The sequence below is a fragment of the Colossoma macropomum genome, unplaced genomic scaffold (assembly GCF_904425465.1).
Source record: "Colossoma macropomum unplaced genomic scaffold, Colossoma_macropomum, whole genome shotgun sequence".
NCBI lineage: Eukaryota > Metazoa > Chordata > Actinopteri > Characiformes > Serrasalmidae > Colossoma > Colossoma macropomum.
Genome location: NW_023494792.1, coordinates 27,389,986 through 27,411,889, shown reverse-complemented (window position 1 = coordinate 27,411,889; position 21,904 = coordinate 27,389,986). Strand labels below are relative to the sequence as shown.

General features: G+C 38.0%; 1 protein-coding gene and 1 pseudogene across 1 annotated transcript; both read left to right on the top strand.

The window, feature by feature from the left end:
- Positions 1 to 3,130: 3,130 nt before the first annotated feature.
- Positions 3,131 to 16,462, top strand: LOC118812050 (plexin-C1-like). Its single transcript, XM_036576730.1, has 16 exons — positions 3,131 to 4,121; positions 5,243 to 5,371; positions 5,528 to 5,662; positions 5,928 to 6,028; positions 9,011 to 9,116; positions 9,205 to 9,358; positions 9,594 to 9,696; positions 10,870 to 10,963; positions 11,860 to 11,895; positions 12,349 to 12,479; positions 12,597 to 12,773; positions 13,699 to 13,798; positions 14,040 to 14,219; positions 14,536 to 14,697; positions 15,803 to 15,908; positions 16,032 to 16,462. The coding sequence occupies exons 1-16, from the start codon at positions 3,219 to 3,221 to the stop codon at positions 16,064 to 16,066; spliced, it is 2,652 nt and encodes an 883-aa protein (XP_036432623.1). The 5' UTR covers positions 3,131 to 3,218; the 3' UTR covers positions 16,067 to 16,462.
- The window catches only part of LOC118811164, a 44,253-nt pseudogene continuing 25,513 nt past the window's right edge, over positions 3,165 to 21,904 (top strand).

Here is a 21,904-nt window from a genome sequence, read left to right as displayed (position 1 = left end):
AGTCTCACTGGGCACCAACTGGACATTACTACATCTCTCCACTCATCTTACTATGCACTGCCACTTTGATTATACATTTATACGTATTCCATATTGCACTGCCACTTTGTTTATTTGTCCACAGATATTGCACTTTGCACTGTCACTTTGTTTATGCATCGTTATGCACTTGTTCATGCATTGTTTACAGTACATAGTAACTTGTTCATTCACTGGATGGGACCACTGCACCACTGCATCATCAACCGCATAGTATTTATGCAATTTACTTGTTACTTTTGTACTGCATATTATTTATTGTTTTTAGTATATCTGGGATTCATGAGGTGATCTATCTATCTATCTATCTATCTATCTATCTATCTATCTATCTATCTATCTATCTATCTATCTATCTATCTATCTAATTGTCCTCACACAATATGCTGACTGTCGGTTGTTGGACACCGTCAGGCCTTTGGTAAGCGCTGTCCAACTGTTGGCAATTTGAGCATGTTAAATCAGTGCTAGCAGTTGGCAATGAAAGAGAGTCCTCTCATTGGCTGTTCAGCAATGTTGTAAACTTATGTAATTCGCTCTGGATAAGACGTCCGCTAAATACAGTAAATTTAAACGCAAATGTTCAGCCTAGCGAGAAGAGAAACAAAAGTTAGCAATGCAAGCAAACAACAGCTGAGGGCACTGATTTTTCAACACCAGTGCAACTAGTACAGTTTTATCAGTAGGGATGACATTTTCTCTATTCAAATGTCCAGATGGTTAAATGATTAGCAGGAGATCCACCAACCAGTTCTGATGCCGCGTGTTCAGCTCTTCACAACCCCGTGGCTTTTCCCCAGTGGTGAATGAAGGCTATAATGCCAGGAAGCCTCACTTGTTCCATCTCCAAGCCCAGTGTTTCCTTCATGAGGTCGAGCTCAGCACCAGCCACTAAAAGGAAGCCTAAGTGAAAAAGGCACACCTTCTGCATAGGTGCAAGCCAGACATTGTGCACTCAGCTCAGGCCCATACCATGACTGGGAGAGGGACTTCAGCTGAAAGGTCATCACTTAACCCTTGGCAGTTATGCTGCTCTTTTGGAATAGCCTGACGAGCCAGTGTCAATGAGGGCAGTGAGCTGTACCTCGTCTGTGCTGCACTCAACCCAATATCCGCGGCGCCAGCCGATTTTCCTGGCTGGTTTCCCTGCCAGCTCCAGTTTGCGGCATTGCCTGGCGCAGTGTACCTCCTTCTTGCACCACCAGCACACCCGTATTGTGACATTACTGTTCATTCTTTAAGTGTATTTTTTGTAATGTTTTTGGCTTTTTTAATGGGTTTATATCACAATGTAAAGGATCCTGATGATTTAACAGGTTACCAGTGGCTGAAACTTAATGCATTTGATGGTTTCCTAATGGGATCTAAATGTATTCCACAGGAAACTAGTGGTCTCTATTGGAAACCGTTACGGCAATACCCCTTAGAAAGCATGGTTTCTAATGGCTCTTTTTCAGCAAAAAAAAAAAAACCACTGAGTTTTGGGGAATTGTTGTTGGTATATTAAATAATTTCATACTACTTTGGTTCATTGGTCACTCAAGAAATGCACTCTTGACTGGTTGGATATCGGGGACCCTCTTTATTGGAACTTTTCTTTTTATTACAGAGCCTGGCATGAGAGTAAGTTTGCATATGGATGGTGGGGACAAGTCCCTACCAATATTTTAGGAGGACAAAACTGTTCTTACCAATATTTGAGCAAACTTGTTCACATTATCTTTGGTTTGAAGTCATATTAGATAATTCTGATGTGCCCTCACAGAGGCTGCATCTTCAAGATGACCAATTTAGGCATGCTAGCATTTGACTGGCCAAAGGGGAGGGGGCTATCTGAAAGCTCATGACGAGCAAATGTCCTACTTACTGCCAAACACTAAGCAGACTAGAGCTGATCAGTGAGCTGACAACAGTAACTCATCTGTAAGTTACCTCAAACATGGATGAAAATGTATGCTTTCAGATGACCTTCCTCTATTGCTATCACACATAAGGTAATTTTGTCAGTGTCACGTTTTGTACTTTGTGGATATCATACCAAAAACAGAAGGGACATCACCAGCTTTTTCCCCATCCAGAGCGTAAGTAATAGGTAGTAAACTAACCAGCCAGTAGATGTTTATTTAAAATGTAAACCTGCTAGCTAGACGTCACCAGTCTATCCACTGTGAACATAGTTAATGTAACTTAGTTAACCATGTTAGCCAGCATAAACCAGTAACCTAACCTGGCATCTGTCATCTGTAAGCTAGTCAGGCTGTGAGCAGAAGTAAACATAAAATGGGTGGATATATTCAAAATTTCAGTCTAGAAATCCCCTTTAATTGTTACCATCAATGAATTAGTTTGTATGGACAACAGGAAAGACAGCAGCAGGCAAGAGAAATAAGATGATAACGTAACAGGTAAACTTTCAGGGTTTCAGGTGAGGTCCTACGTTTGGATTTGTAGAGAAGCATCAGCATTAGTCTTAGGATGTTCAGCAAAAATAACATTTGAAAATCAACACAGTTGATCATGAGTTTATTTTGACATCAGAACAAGTTGGTTTCATAAGGTTTCATACTATTCATTCAATATTTAAGACTGCCCACAAAAATAAAATGGGACCCAAGGTTTAATCATATGTTTGTATGTATCTTATTCATCAATGCATCGTTTTATTACATATATGAAAATTCAGAAATCAATTGAAGATGCCGTAGGGCAGGTTAAGGGAGAAACAGCTGGACCTTCAATGCTTCAGGTTAGGTCTCAAAATGATACTGGACATTAAACATATGCTGTGAGTATTATTGGTTTTGCAATGTATACAGTCCCGGTGGGTGTGTCAGGGGACGGGTGTCGTGTCTTTACCAATACTGAGACTAAACCTACGCCCTTGGAGCCTGGGGAAGCTGCTAAAAATGACAGCTGACAGAATGCGGAGAGAATTTAGCCAGCGTTACAAGAAGTGCTCTAACTTTACATATAAACATACATACATACATACATATAAACATACACACATACATAAATCAATAAATAAGCAAGCAAGCAGTCACTGACGCCGCCTTTAGGACGCGTCATCACATGGGTCTCAAAGGGAAATACGAACTTTTCTGAGGTCCACTTCCACTTTATGCTGAGACCCTCGTTCTGAACAGATGTAACTCCAGCAACAATAAAGTTTATTCAGGATGAGGACTGTTTATCTGAGAATGCTGCTCTTATTCCAAAGCGCTGTTTCCTCCTTAACGGAGTTCAGCGTTAAAGGAGAGATCAGGAACTTTGCTGTTGGAAACGGGAAAGTGTTCGTCGTCACCGACTCTCAGCTCCTCCAGATGAGGCTCGATCTAGTAGAGGAGAAACACAAGGACATATCTAACCACACACATCACCAAGTTAATATTTTACTGCCTTTCGACGCGAATAAGACCCTGATAACCTGCGGAACCTCTGACTGTGGATACTGTGAACTCCTGGACATCAATGACATCAGCAGAAGTCTCTACAGGGAGGATGTTACAGTCGGACCATCTGTTAATAAATCATCTGTTTCCTTTATTGTAGATTTTGATGAAGGAAACGGAACTTATATGTTGGTTGCCAGAGAGAAGGTTCCTGATCATTGTGACTCTGTTGGTGGAGTGTCTCTGCGGAACACTCTGGACTCTCAGATAGGAGGAATTTTCTCTAAAGCAGCCTCTTCAAACGAAGCCAGCATTTCTCCACAGAGTGATGCTGAGTGGATCGACGGCTTCCAATCATCTCCTCCCTCTCACTCGTACCTGCTGATGAACGTTAAGTCTGGAACAGGTCCAGCTGTGGTGGTCTTAAGGATGAAGAACAGCCGCAGTAAAACAGAAATGACCAGATCTCTACAAGGTGCAGTGCTACAGTGCTGTGATGATAAAGACCGTAAAAAGCTCTTATCCTCCTCTGCAGTTCTCTCCTCTGGATCTCCTCTTCTCTGGGCGGGAATATTCACTGCGCAAGAAGCGCACGACCCCCAGAACACTGCTTTGGCCATTTACGACCTCAGTCAGATCAGAGACCGAGTACCTTCATATTTCAGCTGTAAACCACAGTGCACAGCTCAGGTGAGAAACTACTAGAGATCTCTAAATTCAATAGTAATTATGATTCATAATATTTTAACCATTTCTTACATGAATCATGAGAGGATGTTTTAAAAAGTTTCAGTTGTCTTACACAAAATGTACTTAACATCAAGAGCAAACAAATAAAAATCTCTGTGGGGGTCCTATTTGGGTATATCTACACTGGGGACACCTATTTCTGATCTGATCTCTTCTAAATATTTATTATAACGAGTAACTACACAATTCATTTTCATTTTTCTTTCAATGTAAACATGTTACCATAATGCAACACTGTAAACATTTGATTTCTTGAAATTCAAATAGTCATTTAACACCAAAATGAACTGAATTTTTTTAACTAAAGTGAGCACTCTAATAAAATATACTGTATGTTGATATACAGTACACTGCTACATAACAGACCTGACTGCAGTGGGCTTCTGGTCAGTAACACGTTAAATTCTAAATATGTTAGATTTCTGTCCTATATGAAAAAAAAACTAACCACACAATTGTGAACCATATTGTAGCATCCACATAAAAGAATATGCAGTGAACATCAGGCATATGAGCAAACATTCTTTTATAATTTTGAGCAGGCACTTCAACAGGCAGCACAGGGAGGGGGTAACGCTGGAGGACATGAGGAGGGTAAACTGTTCAAATACTCTGTAACTCACCCTCCTTGGTCACAGTTACTCTAATTAACTTCCATAAACAACAACAACAACAATAACAGCAGCAGCAGCACTTTTTAACCCGAGCTTGACGCCTCCCGAGAGCCGCTTTGCAAGTTCCTCACAGCAGCGCGGCCTGTGGCAGATAATACTTCTGAAAGAGTAACAATTCATTTTCTCAGTCCTGTGCAGTAATGTGTGTACATTTTCATAACCTAGTGTCTTAAAACAGAACAATCAAATAAAAGGTCTGGAGACAAGACGGGGTGTGTGGAGTCAATACAACTTAAAAAATACAATTGCAAAGAACTGTGGTACAGTTATGTTCCCTGACTAAAGGTACTGAAGAGGTACCATTGAGTGTTCCACCAAAATGACCCTCAGCATCTATAGATCAGTAACTGTCATCTCTTTCCCTCAACATGTTTCTGGTCTCTGCAGAAAGGAGATCATGCTCTGAGTCCTCGTGCTGTGGTGCTCAAACACAGTTCAATGTCATCTGTAGCAGCAGAAAAGAGAGGATCCTGGATTGAGCTCTACATCGGAACTGCAAATGGACAACTGATGAAGGTCTGACTTTCTGTCCATCTTCTAATACATAACAGAATATGATCTATATCTGTCTCTCTCTCTCTCTCTCTCTCTCTCTCTCTCTCTCTCTCTCTCTCTCTCTCTACTATTACTATTCTTTTTCATCATGATTTCTTAATCTTTATGTGTTTCCAGATTGTGCTGGACAAGGCTTTGAATTCTGGCTGTGTGACGGTGCTGTACAAATCTACTGATGACAGGATGGTGTTTCCCAGAATGCACTTTGACCCAGTGGATCATAAGTACATCTACATAGCTTTGAGAAATCAAGTGAGTGTTAGAGCCAAACACCCATTAGCATCATTAAAGATATCTTTCATAAACAGGTGGCATTTTAAACAAGTGACACTGGCCTTAATAATTATGCTTGCAGAACTTTCTGAACTGACATTTCAGATTATTGAGAGGCAGTGCTCTAAATGAGAGCTTTGTTACTGCAGAAATTTCAGGAAACACATGTACCTCAATGTTTTAAAACTAATACCATAGATATTTTATTGTGAGATTAAATTGGTTGTAAATGTCTGTGTTGTAGATCAGGCGGGTAGCAGTGACTCAGTGTGGTCTGTACAGCACTTTGAGAGACTGCAGAGCTTCTCAGGATCCGTCCTGTGGCTGGTGTCTGACTACAAACGAGTAGGTTTCTCACTCATTCATACACATCTCTTACATTCAAAAGTTCAGTACTTATTTTTATTAATCATTTTTGTCTCACGTGTAATGATGCATTACATGGCAGGTGTTTCTACAGTCAAATAAATAAACTGCTGCATGAACTCAACTTACGCCACACATTTCCTTTAAGTCAAATAGAGTAGAGTTGGAATACTCAGACTTTGCTACCTCAATGTAAAGATCAGTTGTTGATGGAACAAAACTGACAATTTCAGTTATTTGAATTTCATTTGAATGGATTTCTCTTTGGATCAAAATAAACAGGTTCATGAATGTTTATCCATTGGATAAACATTCATGGATAATGTGCAAAAGCTACCCTATATACCCTGCACATTATTATTTACAAGTCTATTTTGGGACCATAGTTCTACTTAAAGGTTAGTGATATAAATTTTCATCTATCTTTTGTTTCCTGGGACATTTCACGCCCATCTCCTCTTATCTCCTCTTGTCCTACCTCTGTTCAGTGGGGATTCTATTAAAATAAAATAAAATAAAATCGAACAAAATAAAATTGACTCACTCTTGAAATTTTTGAAGGTTTTAAACACTAACTTAAAGCAGAAGCCTCCCAGAACACCAGCAAAGTTCTCAGAGTTCTCTCTCCTCCTGCAGTCACGCAATCTCTGCTCCATAAGCTGAAAGGCATGGTTCAAACTAGCAAACTCTCATTGTAAACCTGCTACAGCCAACAGAGGAAATTAGAAAATTGCCACAAGGAAAAAAAGTTCAATTATATTTTCATATACCAGCTGAAAATGAAGACAGTTACACCTGTGTTGTTAGGTATAACTTCTAGGGCAATATTTAGAGTAGATTTGATCACACTGGTACATTGGTTTGAAACCCTGAAGGCATGAACATGTTTTGTGTAATGAGTCAAGTAGCCATAACTATTAGCAGTCCATATTCCTTCAAACTTTTTTCTGAATAAGGACAGTTATGTATGATCAACATGTAAAAAAATTACAGATGACCTATGAAACCTTGAGGTATTTGACTAACAAGCACAGTGTGATAAAATAGTTAAATACTGTATATCATTAACTGTATAACACAAGGCAAACCCAGATGACATATTTTGTTGAATTTTGAAGTGAAAAGAAGTGAACACCTCTGCAGCAAATTATTTAAAGAAAAAAAACAATTTTCTGCAAATGATAATTGATATTTGATTAAAGCTGCACTGTGTCAATTTTCAGGCTTTGGAGACCTCTTTGGTCGAAATGTGTAATGTGTGAAAGAACATCTTATAATGTGGTTTGTGCTTCAGACCCCTATCCCGAGTGGATGAATCTGATGATTGCGAGCGTGAGAATTCAAAGAAACTCTTCTTTTAATTTTAACAAAAAATCTTAGATCAATCAAAAGCATAGTGTATCTTAGAAAAGAAAAAGATATTGTGACAGTGCAAATGTGTGGAGACCCTACTAAGTCAGTGCTTAGTAACACCCCTTGGCAGATATCACAGCTTGCCAATTTTTTTTTATAGCGAGTTTGGAGTCTTTTTCTTGTTTTTGTAGACTTATCAGCCACTTTTCTTTGCAGAATTTTTGTAGTCCTGCTATATATAATTTAGATTTTTTTTAGGTATGTGTTGGATCATTGTCCTGTTCATAAAAATTTTCTCCAAACATAACTTAGGTGGTTGTGGTCAAAGAGTTTTACAACACTTGTTTCCAAAATGCCTCTGGCTTATCTAGATGTTGTTTTGCATACTTCAGATTTGGACTTTTGTGATGAGGTCACAGGTGAGTTTTCTTTCTGATGACTCTTCCATGCATATCACGTTAGTGCAAGCAGTATTTCACAGTAATACAGTGCACCATCACTCCTGCATTAGCAGATTCTTTGCTGTTATATGGAAGTGCTATCTGGGCGTTTTCTCAGTCTAATCTTGCATTGACTTCAACAGTTCCTTATTTCTTAATGGTATTTCAGGCAGCAGAAATTGTTTTGGAAATGCGCTTTGATATCTTTTTTCAGAAGCTCCTTAGAGGAGACCATGCTTGTTAAGTGTAAACTGCGTTAACATTTGCAATAAAAATGATATTTTTAAAATATGTTGCTGTAGAGGTTATGCTTACTTCTTTTCACTTTCAAAAATCAACAAAATATGTAACTTGATCAGGGTCTAAACATTTGCACACAACAATTTGTGCAATTAGTTAAAGAGCATATGTGCAAAGACTACACCAGAGGGAAATGGGACAGTATGTACAGTGGTTAAAGTGATTATGCATTATGCAAAGTGTGCATTAAAGTGCATGTGCAGCTGTTTACTGCAGAGCAATGTGAGAAGAGTCATTATTGAGAAGGATTACGTCCTTAGGAAAGAAGGTGGTGGTTGGTGTTTCCACCATTAAAGCTGATACACAGGGTCATCCAACTACATTACCAGTGCTGTCATTCCATGTGTGATAATGCTGTGTAACACTTATGTTTGAAATGTTGTTTGGCTTTAGACAAGAAGAGTTGTACTATTCTGCTTTTTGAAATATATAAAAACTACAGATAAAATGTTTCTGTGTTAACAGGACATTTGTGAGCAGAGTGTAAAAGAAGGCTTTAACAATGACATTATTGGAGAAACATTTCTGTTTTTGACACTTTTTTTATATTCCATTTACAAACAGTGTTTATGATTTTGTTCAGAAGAGCCATCAATCAACGTTGCTAAATTGCTGAACATTTTGTTTATATATAAAACCTCACATTAAGTAAAAAGTTACATTTTACATGTTAATTTTAAAAAGTTTGGGGGAAAATAACCCTACAGTAAGCTGGGCTGAGCCCTACATCATTAAAGACACAGCCAGTGCTCCTAGCAAGGAACCATACATGCGTGCAAAATATCATCAGGTCCTTTAGAACTCATGTCCTAAACATCAATTATCCACCAATTCAAATTCTGCCTTTCTTCCTCATTTTGGTCACTAGATGCTCTATCCAAGATGAGTGTTCAAACTCTATTTGGATCTCCATTCCTGAAGACTCTTTTCAAGAAGAGCTGATTTCTTTTCATGTGAATAAAGTCTCCACCAAGGTACATCACATTTTCTTCTTGAGTGAAATCTCAAAAACATTTATCTTTGCTTTAGACAATTTATACCACTACTATCTGTCTCATTTAGGTCATTCTGAATCTTTACCTGAATGTGGAGGTCACACACAGCCCTTCTTCAACATGTACCTTTAAGACAGGAGATAGGAATCTGTGTGACAGCTCTACTGTAGCCTTTCCCAACTGCTCCTGCACTTTCTCCAGCCAGCACCTGCCTCCTGATGGTCAGTTTTGATCTTTAGATCTATATAATTGGTACACTTAGGAAGCCCACACTATCATTAGAACAACCAAAGATGAACAACAATGGGGAAACTCATAAATTGGCCTGAAATTTAGGAATACAATGTTAATTTTCTTTAATGCAGCACACAAGAAACTCAATGCTATTCAAGAGTTCTGACTACCTTCTATATCTCAGCTTGTATATTGAGAAAATGTTATCTTTTGTATATACAGGACTCAGAGTCACAGCGACTGTCACTATTGGAGATCAGAGAATCACAGAGAGTCTGAAACTGAGGAGCTGTCCAGACATCACAGAGACATCATCATATGATAAGTAAGAGAATCCAGATCATTACAAAATGCTCTGAGCAGCAACTGTCCTGTAGTTTGAAACATATACGTATACTGTACAGTTCTGGCCACCATTATTGGCACCCCTGAATTTTAAGTACATAATGTACAATATTTCCAAAAATAAAATGTGTTGTGAAACCTCTTTGGCCAACAGCTAAGGATAAAAAAATAATAAAAAGCAATGGAGGAAAAAGCATAAAAATGGAAATATGGATATGACACAATTATTGCCGCTCTTTTGATGAATTCCATTCAGATTAGACTAGATTAGACTCACTTGTGATAAATTGGAAATTAGAATCACCACAGAAGGCCACTTTACTTTCCCTGATCCCTCACAGTGCTGAAGACAAGAGAGCTGTCTGAGAGCATCAGAAGTGCTATTGTCTCCAAGTGCAAGAACGGTGAAGGATACAAAGCCATCTCCAAAGTCCTTGCCATCCCTGTTTCAACAGTGCGTAATGGACTTAGGAAGTTTATTGCTAATGGATCTGTCAAGAACCTCCTAGGACATGAGTCAAAGAGGAAAATAAGTGAGAAAAGTCTTCGAAGGTTGAACTGTGAAAAAAACACCATGTGTAATATCCAAAGAGCTAAAGGCAGACACAGAGCAATCTGGAGTGATGGTTTCAATCTGTACTATACGCCGCACACTAAACCAAGAAGGACTTCATTGGTGAAGGCCAAGGAAGACGCCATGACTAAAAGAAAGACTTAAGAAAGCACGATTGATGTTTGCCAAAATGTACCTAGACAAACTGCAATCCTTTTGGGCAAATGTCTTGTGGACTGATGGAACAAAAATAGAGCCCTTTGGTAAAGCAGACCAGCAATTTGTTTATTTAAGATTAAATGAAGCTTATAAACAAAAGAACTTCAAATATGGTGGTGGATCCATAGTGTTGTGCCATTAATTATATCCATGCCATATTTTGTTTTTTTTTTCTCCTTAAAATGACTTGAAAAGACATGATTATTTTGTTTACTAACTTTAGACATCCATTAAAATATTCTTTCACAGACCTCACAGTTTCACACTAGACACAATACAATTATTTAAAATGTACACATTACACACGTCTAATACATGATTATCGGCTCGGCTGCCTTTTCTGCTGTGACGCTGCACTGCACGTGTGTGTTTTATATGCAGGTGTGCAGCGTGTATCTCGGCTGGGTGTCAGTGGTCTCCCAGTAATCAGATGTGCAGTTGGTCTCAAGAGTCTGCACCACAGGTACACACACAGGTAAGGTTATGTAAGAAATAAGGTTATGACAGCATACAGGTGAGTTCATGGCACAAACAGACAGGTTTACATATTAATGAGCTCAAGACTGTCAGGTTTTGTACAATGTCTAATATAGTTTTAATTTTACCAACCCAATTCCAAAAAATTTGGGACAGTAAATAAAAGTAAATGAAAACAAACAGCAATGATTTGCAAATCCTTTTTGACCAGTATTCTACTGAAAACAGTACAAAGACAATAAGCTAGCTTTCAGCTAGTCAAGTTTTTGTATAAGCATGTTCTAAATTTGATGCCTGTGGCACATTAAAAAAAAATTGTTACCTACCACAGCATTCATTTTAACAATGTTCAGTAATCATGCGGGAACTGAGGACTCCAATTGTTGTAGTTTTTCCCATTCTTGCTTGATATAACACTTGAGCTGTTGGTCTATTCACTCACACAGTTTTACCTATACATCTGTTTGCCTGTGGAAAGTTACTAGACAGGAGTTTTTGGTCATTCTACAAACTTCCCAGCATTACGTTGCCCCTGTCCCAGCTATTTTAGAATGTGTTGCAGGCACCAAATATGGAATTTTGCAATTAAATACCTGGAAAAGACAGTTAACAGTTATTTTTATTTATTTGTTTTTCAATTAAAAAATGCTCTGCGTTGTGTTTTGCAAAATAAATGTAGATTTTCATTTAATAAATCAAGTATTTATTCTTGATTATATTTGAGAAATCCTGGAGAATTTCCAACCGCAGGTGATTCAACTCCAACTGCAGACAAACACAACTGTTCTGTAAAAAATGTTGTTTTGAAAAAGTTGGCATTTGAATTCAGTTGTTTGAACAAAGTAAAAATGTATGAATGTTTTGTGAAATAAAATTTGTTTATCTTCTCTGTAGGATACTTGTAAAGAATTACTTTCTGAGAAGGACACAGTAAGTAACTTTTTTCACACAGTAGAAAATAGATCTGTCTTTGGGGAATGTTTGAAAAGGGAACTAAAGGTGTGAAAAGGGAACTAAACTAAACTTGCTGTTTTCAACAAGAAACACAGTATGGTGGGTCCTGTGTTTCTCTTTTGGAAAACTGGACCCCCACTGTAAAACAGCGTGGGTTAATAATCCCATTTGAACTTCACATGTACGGCCAGTTAGCAAATAGCTGCCAAAGCTAGCTGGCACAGCTAACACAGTGTAGTGCACAACAACAGCACAGAACAGGCTAATTAAAGCTACATGACTAATGGTTACACCATGACAGGGCCATGCAAGGGCTTATGGGTATGCAGATGAGGCAACATAACACACACAAAGCCCCAACCACCCCAGTGTGAAAGATTGGTGTTAAAGCCAGTTTCAAATGCATCTTCTCTTTATCCCCATTATCAGCCAGAGATTTTCTCCCTGGAGCCTAATCAGGTCTCCTTTCACGGCAAAAACAATGCAGTGCTAAAAGGAAGAAACCTGGAATTGGTCAAGAAAATCCATTTTCAGGGAGTCATGGAGTGCACTTCAAAGGAGTGAGTGTTAACAGAAGTGTATTTGTGTGTGTGTGTGTGTGTGTGTGTGTGTGTGTGTGTGTTTGTATGCATGATGTATTTGATTTGTGTCTCTGTGAATCTGCTGTTTTCCATCAGGACTCCAGTGTTGGAGCGCTCCACTGACACTCTGAAGTTCAGTATTCCGAGTGGGAATAAAGGAACTGTGAGGGTGTGTGTGGTGACAGAAGACGGCCATTGCCACGGTAATGCTGCAATCACTTATGGCTCCCAGCCCACCTGTACTGGACTGCAGCCTAGAAACACCTGGACCAGGTAGAGCAGAGGCAACACAGACACTCTTCATAACAAAAGCATGTCATCCACTTTCAGGGTAAAAAATAATGCACAATTGACTCCCTTCATTAAAAACCATATATTAACCATTCCACCCTATTTTGGATTATCAGTTACGTTGTTTTCTTTTACATTTACTTTTATCTTTAATGACCTCTTTGTTTTATTTATATACTGAATTTCAGAACTGAATTTCAGAACTTAATTCAAATGAAAAGTGAATTTTTCACAAAATACATTAACAGAAGCTATACAGGAAGAAAAAGACCAACCAGTATCGACACGAAACAACATTTTTAAAAAACTGTTCCTATGTGACTTGTCTAGATGTATTTTAATGTATTCTGAATATGTTACTTTTTTGTGTTGTAATCGAATATACTGCTGAATACATTTATGTTAGTTTGTTCAGTAGTAAGCCATCACTACTTTTTCAGTATTTTGTGCAACCCTGTCTAGACGTTATTATTCCCTGAGAGGAAATTATGGAAAGGGCTCTGCTCTAAGGAGTAGATACCTTTTCATTTACTCTGCATAAATGACAGAAACAGATGGTACTTGGTATTTATTCTATAGCAGTCTTGAAGATGAAGAAGAGTTTCCTACCAGCACCACTGCTAAATGTGTTTTGCTGTCTTCACTTCTCTTTCTCCAGTCTCTAGTCATTTTGTAAGTGTTTACACTTCTGCTATAGATGTTAGGCTGGCAAATTACTTTGTTTTATAAGTGGAAATGGAGCCAGTGTTTCTCAGCTTGCTAAAGTTTTGGTAATTTAGTCCTCACTTCCTTCTGTATCACTTCTAGTTATCAGAATTCATTGGCTTAGTCTTCTTCAACTCCTACCTCTGCTGTTCTGAATCCCTTCTCTGATTGGCTGAATAAATATCTAATGTTTTTCTTTCAGTGGTTGGAGGAAGATCCACGTGTTGGGAAACAATCTGGAGTTTGTGGATGAAGTTACTGTTCATTCATCTCTCAAACTGATCACCCTCAACTCAAACAAGGTATATAAGTGTGATCATCTCTCAGAATGAGTTGAGCACAGCCACTCTGTTTTACAATGTAACACACAGTCAGTAACTCAAATGCATAAAACTTGCTTATGACTCAGCTTGAACAATGTGGATTTATGTACAATTTGGCACGCACACATGGAAGTGGCAAGATGTTACAAGAGAGTTTGCTCAAATGTCCAATTCATCACTCATATCATTAAAATCTGATGTATCTGTCTGATTCTCTCAGACCTTTTGGTTCCACACTCTTAATCAGAGAGAATACATGGACTCTGGGCCGTTCAGTGTCTCTCTCAGAGTGGGAAACTCAAAAGTGGAGTGTGCAGATAAACTGCTTTACCTCCCAGATCCAGAATTCACCAGCTTCTCCACCTCTAAAGTGGACAGTGATGTGCTGGTCACCATACAGGTAGGGTCAACATTTCTGTTATAAGTTGTTACAATTGTAAACTAAGTCCAAGATCACTATCAATCCATTAAAAATTAAAAAAAAGCAAAGTTTATAAGTACCTCAGCAATGAGCCTTATTTGATTAACTGCTGGAACATGAGAGCCAAAGTTTTAGTAGAGCCATTAGTTTTGAGTGCAGCATCATTAAAGTTAGATTCAGGCTGTGTTCTGTAGCCCTTTATTTGCAATTGATTGTAATAAAATGTAACTGTATCTTGGCTCTGCTTTACTGTATCTCACTCTCTTTCTCCCACACTTTACTGTTCTCCCACTAGAAAACAGAAGACATGCTCAGTATCAGTAAAGAAGATGTGATAGTGTGGGGGCTGCAGGAAGAGAAGCAGTTTGAGTGTGTGATTGATGTGATTAAGTTTACTGCTCTCACCTGTGGAATTGTGGGAGAAAAGGGACGAGAAATCAGAGTGGACTCAATCAAGGTATGACAGTTCAGTCTGTTATTGCTTTACTGGACCATTCTACCAAATTAGTTCTAACTGCACTCCTACAGTAAGAAACATATTGAGGCATTATGTAAATCGAGGGTAAATACCTGATTCTGATATTTTCAGGAAAAGGATCTTAGTTTTGCCACAAGAAGAAAAATATTTTTATGTCTATAGATTGGTCAAATAAAAGGATGTGAACTGCTGCTTGTGATGCTTCAGAATGTTGGCAGCAGCCTGATCCCTTCACAAAATGAAAAACTCATCAGATTTACACAACTCGTTAAACATTTATCATTAAAACAGCTCATTTTGACAAAAAGTGTTTGCATGCATGTGTTTCGAATGTAATCCTGCTGGTAATCACTATTTACTACCTGTAATCTTATAACTGTCTCTTTTACTGTAACTGGACAATAATACAGTTGTCTTCTTTGTATTCTGATCACGTAATGTTGTTACATTAATTCCTTTACTTCCCAGCCCAGTGTACTGATTAGTGTTTTTGAGTTCTGCTAAAAACTAGCTAAAATTGTCACTACCTAAACATTTGGTACAGATATTGTAGTGTTATGATTGTTTTGGTCGTGACAAAATAGAATGATCAATCATTTATTTTAAACAATAGGAAAATGGTTTTAGTCTAAATTCAAACTCAAAAGTCCAAAATGGGTTTTCAACTCTTGATTTTAAATTCATTTTTAGAATGATCCTACTGCAGACTGTAATGTCCCCATTATATTATGGACACTAAAAAGCCACAACATGAGTGTGAATGTTTAGTCGGAAATCTATATTGGAATTAAATGGCTTTTTACATAACATATTACAAATTAGCGGTGAACTGTGAATGTTAGAGCTGAGCCTTACATGTGGGCAATAAATGTCAAAACTTAGTCAAAATATGAGGAAAAAACCCTCAGTGATAATGTTTACACAGATAGCATCCCAATGGGATTCTAGTAGTTTGTTAGCACTAAGCTAACAGTGATTTGCATGAACACTTTCTGACAAGAGTAGTATAAGCAGTAGCATAAAACTACAACAAACTACAGCTACAGCTACAAACCAAACATCTGATTTCTTTAATCTTTTTCAGATCATTGTTGGCAATTTTACCAAACTTATAGAGATGACACAGCATGGCACAGGGTATTTATATGCACTTGTTGCAGTGGGCATTTTGATTCTTCTTGGTGCTGTTGGTGAGTATTGAGCTGCTGGAAGATATTTATGTCTGTGGTTACTGTTAACTGGTTACTTAAGTAAAATGTGTTTCTCTGTCTCTCTTTCTCTGTGTGTGTGTGTGTGTGTGTGTGTGTGTGTAGCTGGATTCTTATTTATCAAGTCAAGAAATCGATGACTTCAGACTCAACTTGACAAAATCAAAATGGCTTTTGGATTTTAACACCAGTGACTTGAACCCATAGTCATTGGTCAGAAACAGCATAATAGGGTGCAAACAGGTGGACCAGAGCCTATATGTCCAGATCTATATGAGTTTATAATTGCATGCTTGTAAAAAGCAAGATATTTTATTGTTTGTGTTTAGCCCAGGGGTCAGCAACCCAAAGAGCCATTTTGTCAATTTCATAAAAATCAAACCACCTTGGGAACCACAGTATTTTATGTCTCTTCACAATCTTGGCTGTAAATATGTCTCTGTATGTGCCAATGTACTAGTATATTCTAAAAACACAGGAAAACACAGACTTACTTCTTTAAGCTTTAGCTCAGCTGTAGTCGCTTTTCTCGCATCTCTGGCAGGAAACTTTTCTGCAAAAGTAGAATAGTTTCTTGTAAAATGTTTCTCAACATTCACTTTTTAGGAGGCTGAAGTCAGCCTCTCTTTCGCCAGCTTCTTGTTACCACCTTAAATGGTGCCAGAATGTACCAGCTGCAGTATTTAAGATGGAACAGGAGGATTCAAACAAGAAGCTGAAACCTTCAGCTTCACAACTTTTTAGTGTTTGATAGTTTCTTTTTACAGATTAAACGTATCAGGAAACCAGCTGACTGCTTATAAATGCAAATAAATCCGCTCGGCTCCAAATTAAATCTTTCTCTTTGCCTTTTCATTAGCTGCTAAGTTAGCTAGGCGAGATACCGTGTTGCTGTGGTGACAAGCAGTCTGCGCACCAACCGTCAGGGTTAAAGGGTGAATTAGCACTTATAGGCTGCATTAACTCCAGCATTTAAGACCATTTATTGTTGAAACTGTGTTAGAACAATCAGCAGAGCTTTATTTTACAGCAGAGAATTATTTTATTTTTACGTAAATATCTAATTCTGCTGTGGAGCCACAAAAGGGCAGTAAAGCCGCATGTTGCAGACCCCTGCTCTAGACAATATGTGGGGTTCTAACACTACTGAAGAACCTAAATACCCATGTTTGAAAATGAGATTTGTGGGATGTGAAGAAAACCTTCTTTGAACCTTCTAAAGGTTTAAAGAACCGTCACATGATATTAAGTATCTGTACCAATTTAATGGGTCTTTTATGAACATTTACACAATGTGGAGGTTCTTTAGCTTTTAAAAAGGTTCTTCATTTCCAAAATGGTTCTTCCCATTGAAAGGTGGTCCTTCATCGCTCAAAGACCCCTTACAACTAATTTTAGGTGGAACAAAATGCAACAAAACGTTTTGTGAAAAGTGGAACACATGAAGACACAGTGATAGTGTCCTGAAAGAACAGGTTTTCTTGTATAGCCAACTGAAGCCAGCATGACCAGCAATATACAATATATATACAATATATATAGGTTCTATCTGACATTTTTGTCAAAATTGAGTCATATTTAGTTAGACATTTAAAAGCCTATGTTAATTGAATCCATTATTTTCTAGCAAGAAATGCTTTTAGATCTTTTCAAATAAATAATAAAAATCTAAAGTTGTCACAGTAATAGTGGATTTTTTCTTGTATTAGTGATTTTACCTAATGACTCTCGTTACTGAATTGGCACTTCTGGTAACATACGCTACTAAATTAAATGACAATAAAAAATAAAAAGATAAAAAGGCAATAAAAAGACAATTTTCACCAAAAATGACTGTATAACAGAGCTGAAACCTGGGGAAGTAACATGGTTGAACACAGATCACCCCAATAAGGGAAAGTTGAAAAATTGTTTTAATCAAAATGATTTAATTTTTGTTTTAATAATTAGATTTTATTTTAAAGTGCAGAACCCTTCACTTTTCACAAAAAAAACACTTCATTGTCACTTCATTGATTTCAAAAAGGTAGTGATACAAGTACCAAAAGGTTCCAGCTTACTAAATGGCCTTATAAAGTTCTTTCCGTATAAGCCAATCAGTACCGCCGATGAATGTAGGACAACCAATCAAAATGCAAGTTTTACCAATGTGCCTAATCTGTTTAGAGGGTTTAGCTCGGCTATGATGCCTATTTAAGTGAGCCTTTAGACTTTTTAAAGAATTTAGTAAGAAATCTTAAGTAGCCAAAGGTAAGGTGAAAGGCTAGTAAGACTGCAAACTGACAAGCTAATGTAACATCTATGCTTTTTTTCACATTAGAAGCAGTTATTAAGCCAGCGTCTGCTAATATTCGCAAAGGCTGGTGAGTTAGCTTGGTAGCCTGCTAGCTAAATTAGCATCTCTACAAAACAGAAAACTAACTAACTAAAGGCTGAATTCCCTGATTAACTAATACAGACAGTTGTTAGTTAGTAGGAAATTAAACACCAAAGCTTACATAAATTATCTAATCTACAAACCAGCAAACCAGCTACCAGGGTAGCAAGATATATTAGCTAAAATTATGTAATAAAAGTGCATTTTAAATAGTTGATTTCAGAAACACTGAAGATAAATGCAGCGTGAAGCAGAGAAGCAGAGACACAAACAGCAAAGAGAGAAAGATTTACACATGCACAGCAGCAAAGAGAGAATATTTCTATTGTTATTGTACTCACTGTACACACTGTACACCTCAGACTTTAAGTACAACTCTGAGATGTGCCACATGCAGAAGTTTTTGGATGACTTCCATTGTGGCGTGTGTAAGGGGAGGTCAGGAGGAGGAGTACAGGAACCTGATGAAGGACTTTGTGGCATGGTGCTATAGGAACAACCCGCTACTGAACACTTCCAAGACCAAGGAGATAGTGGTGGATTTTCGCAGGGCCACTCACACAGCCAATCTCTATTCAGGGAGTTGAAGTGGAGAGGGTTAAGGCCTAGAGGTATCTCGGACTGCAACTGGATGATAGTTTGGACTGGTCAGCCAACACAGACATCCTGTACAAGAAGTGGCAAAGCTGGCTCTATTTCCTGAGAAGGCTGGGGTCCTTTAACATCTGTAGGAAGCTCCTGCAGATGTTCTATCAGACCGTGGTTGCCAGCTGTCTTCTTTATTCTGTGGTGTGCTGGGGAGGAAGCATGAAAAAGAGAGACGAGATGTAAAAGATGTACAAGCTGGTCGGGTGTGCGGGGTCTTTGGTCACTGTGGAACTGGACTCTGTGGTTAAGGTGGCCAAAAGAAACACATTGCACAAACTGCTCTCCATTATGGAGAATGATGGCCACCCACTGCACACCATCATCATGGACAAGAGGAGCATGTTTAGTAGCAGGTCTCACAGACTGTCACAGAGCTGGTCAACCGACAGATTCAGGAGATCCTTTGTCCCTAGAGCCATCAGGCTCTTCAACTCTTCCCAGTGGGGCCAGAAAAGAAGAGGGAAGAGGATAGATGAGGACTGAATCTCTCACGCTAAATTACAGGTTTATTTTATCTATCTGCACATACGGACACCTTACTGTACATATTGCACTTTCTGCACACCGTAACAAACATCTTGCACATCTGGACACGCCACACCTAGACACTTTATTTTCATTGTCATTATGTGCTGTTACCTGTACCTCCTTGTACATTCATTATTGCATTGCCTTTTTTTTTTTATCTCAGGATAGATCTTATTGCATATTTTTAGTTGTATATATGCCTGTAGATAGGTTTTTTGTATATATTCTTCATTTTATATTGTATCATTCTTATTATTAACTGTCCTGTGTTGTGTGACTGCTAAATTTCCTTTGGGATCAATAAAGTATCCATCCATCCATCCATCCATCCATAAAAATTACATCAAAATTTACACAGTTGGAGCATCTTTTCAGCTTTTTTCCCCTTAAATTATGTAGCACCTGCTCTGATGCTTATTGTCTTGATATTTCCTAATCATTCTCATCGCAATATATTTTACATTACAGGCTCATGAAACGTGCAAATGTCTGAAAGTTAAATTAATGTAAAACAGTGTACAACGCTGTATTACACTGAAACAGCTGCCTTCATAGTTACATACATATCATGCTTTATAAGTGTTTATGATGAAGTTTGAGTGTTGAACAGAAGTTTCCATTCCGGTGTTTATTCATAGATACCTTCTAAACTTAAAGCTCTCAGAAATAAAACATTTTCTCTGTGTTTGGTCCATCACAGAAAAGGTAATTCCACATATGATATGATTTTAGTGTTCAGGGGTATCGCCACTGATTCAGTGGTATCGCAAGACAATGACTTTATTAGGCTATGAAAGGTGATTGTACCACTTAAGAGTTTTGCTATTTTGAAAGTGAAATCTTTGATCCTCAGTATCTTGAAAACTTCACTGAACACAGATAGTACCATTATTCTAAGTCAATGAAATATCTGTGTATGCTTTGTCTTATTCACTCACAAATTCTGTCACACCGATGAGACTGAATGAGTGTTACAGTACACTATATACACTATATAACAGGACAGATAACAATAAAATCTGCAGAGGGCAGATCGACAAGCCCTAGTCATGCCACAGACACTGAGGTGTCAGTTCATTATGTACACCTATGCTGTAGGTACACTCACTGGCCACTTTATCAGGTACACCTGCCATACAGTGCTGTGCAAAAGCCAGAGACCACCCTTTAACCCCCTTTATTTAATTTCCAGTCAGAACTGTCATTGAGTACAAGTTATTTATTTTCAGAACAAATTTCTGAGGATATTAAATTACAAGGATAAGGAAGGAAAGTCAACGCAAAACAAGTAAAAAAAAAAAACAGGAGATTCCAAAACTTGCTTTTAAAAAAATGATTGAAAGATACAGAGGCAATTTGACTTCTAACAACTGTGCAAAACCTATTAGACCACCAAACCTGTCACCTTCAGATAAACAGTGCAGGAAAGAACTGATGAGGTGACAGGGTTAGTCAGTTACGAGAGAGATCCAGAAACGCCAGCAGAGAAAAACGCCACCTCGCACTGCCCCCTGCTGTTCATCAGTAAGTACAGCAAGTGGATATTCCATACTAGAAATTCGTGGCAGTTAATGGCAGGGCGCCGCCTGGCCTGAGCTTCCAGCCCCGAATATCTTTAAGCCATGCAGGTTAATCACTTCAAGTAAAAACTCAAAAAACTCTGCATTTTAAAATATATAAAAACTACAGATAAAATGTTTCTGTGTTAGCAGCACATTTGAGAGCAGATGTGTCGAATATGACTTTAAAATTGGGACTACTGGAGAAACGTCTTTATTTTTCTATTTTTTTTTCTATTTTCTGTTACAGTGTTTTTTATGATTTTGTTTATAAAATCCGCCAATCAACATTGCTGAACGTTTTGTTGATGTATAAAATCTCACATTTAGTGAAAATCATTTTTCTGGCCCTTATTAAAACTAACAAGATACCACGTTGCCAGTTATTTTTAAAGTATTAAATCAGCTTTGGCCAGACTAAAACCAGGTTTTCCTTCCAGGGGAAGACTGGATCTCTATCTGTGTTATGTAATTTCTCTGGCCCGATGTGAATCCACCTGGAATTTATTCATTTACTTGTGGGCACCACTGCTCTATGTGCCACGTTGTCAGTTATTTATTTAGTATAAGTATTTAACGAGATTAAACCAGGTTTTCCTTGCAGGGACAGAGTCGTTCTCTGTTTGAGATCTGTTATTGTTATCATGTGAATAAATCCCTCTGAAATTCAGCTTCTTTCCCATTTACTTTTACGTACGATAACTCACACTGTGCCATACTGCCATGCACATAGTGCTCATTCTTAATTCTTTATTTATGTCTTCATTATTAGTCTCTCTGAGTCTGTCAAAATGGAAATTGCGCAGCAAATATGCGAATGTGAACACTCCCTTTATTTTACCGTCGTTCGCTGAATGAGGAGCCGT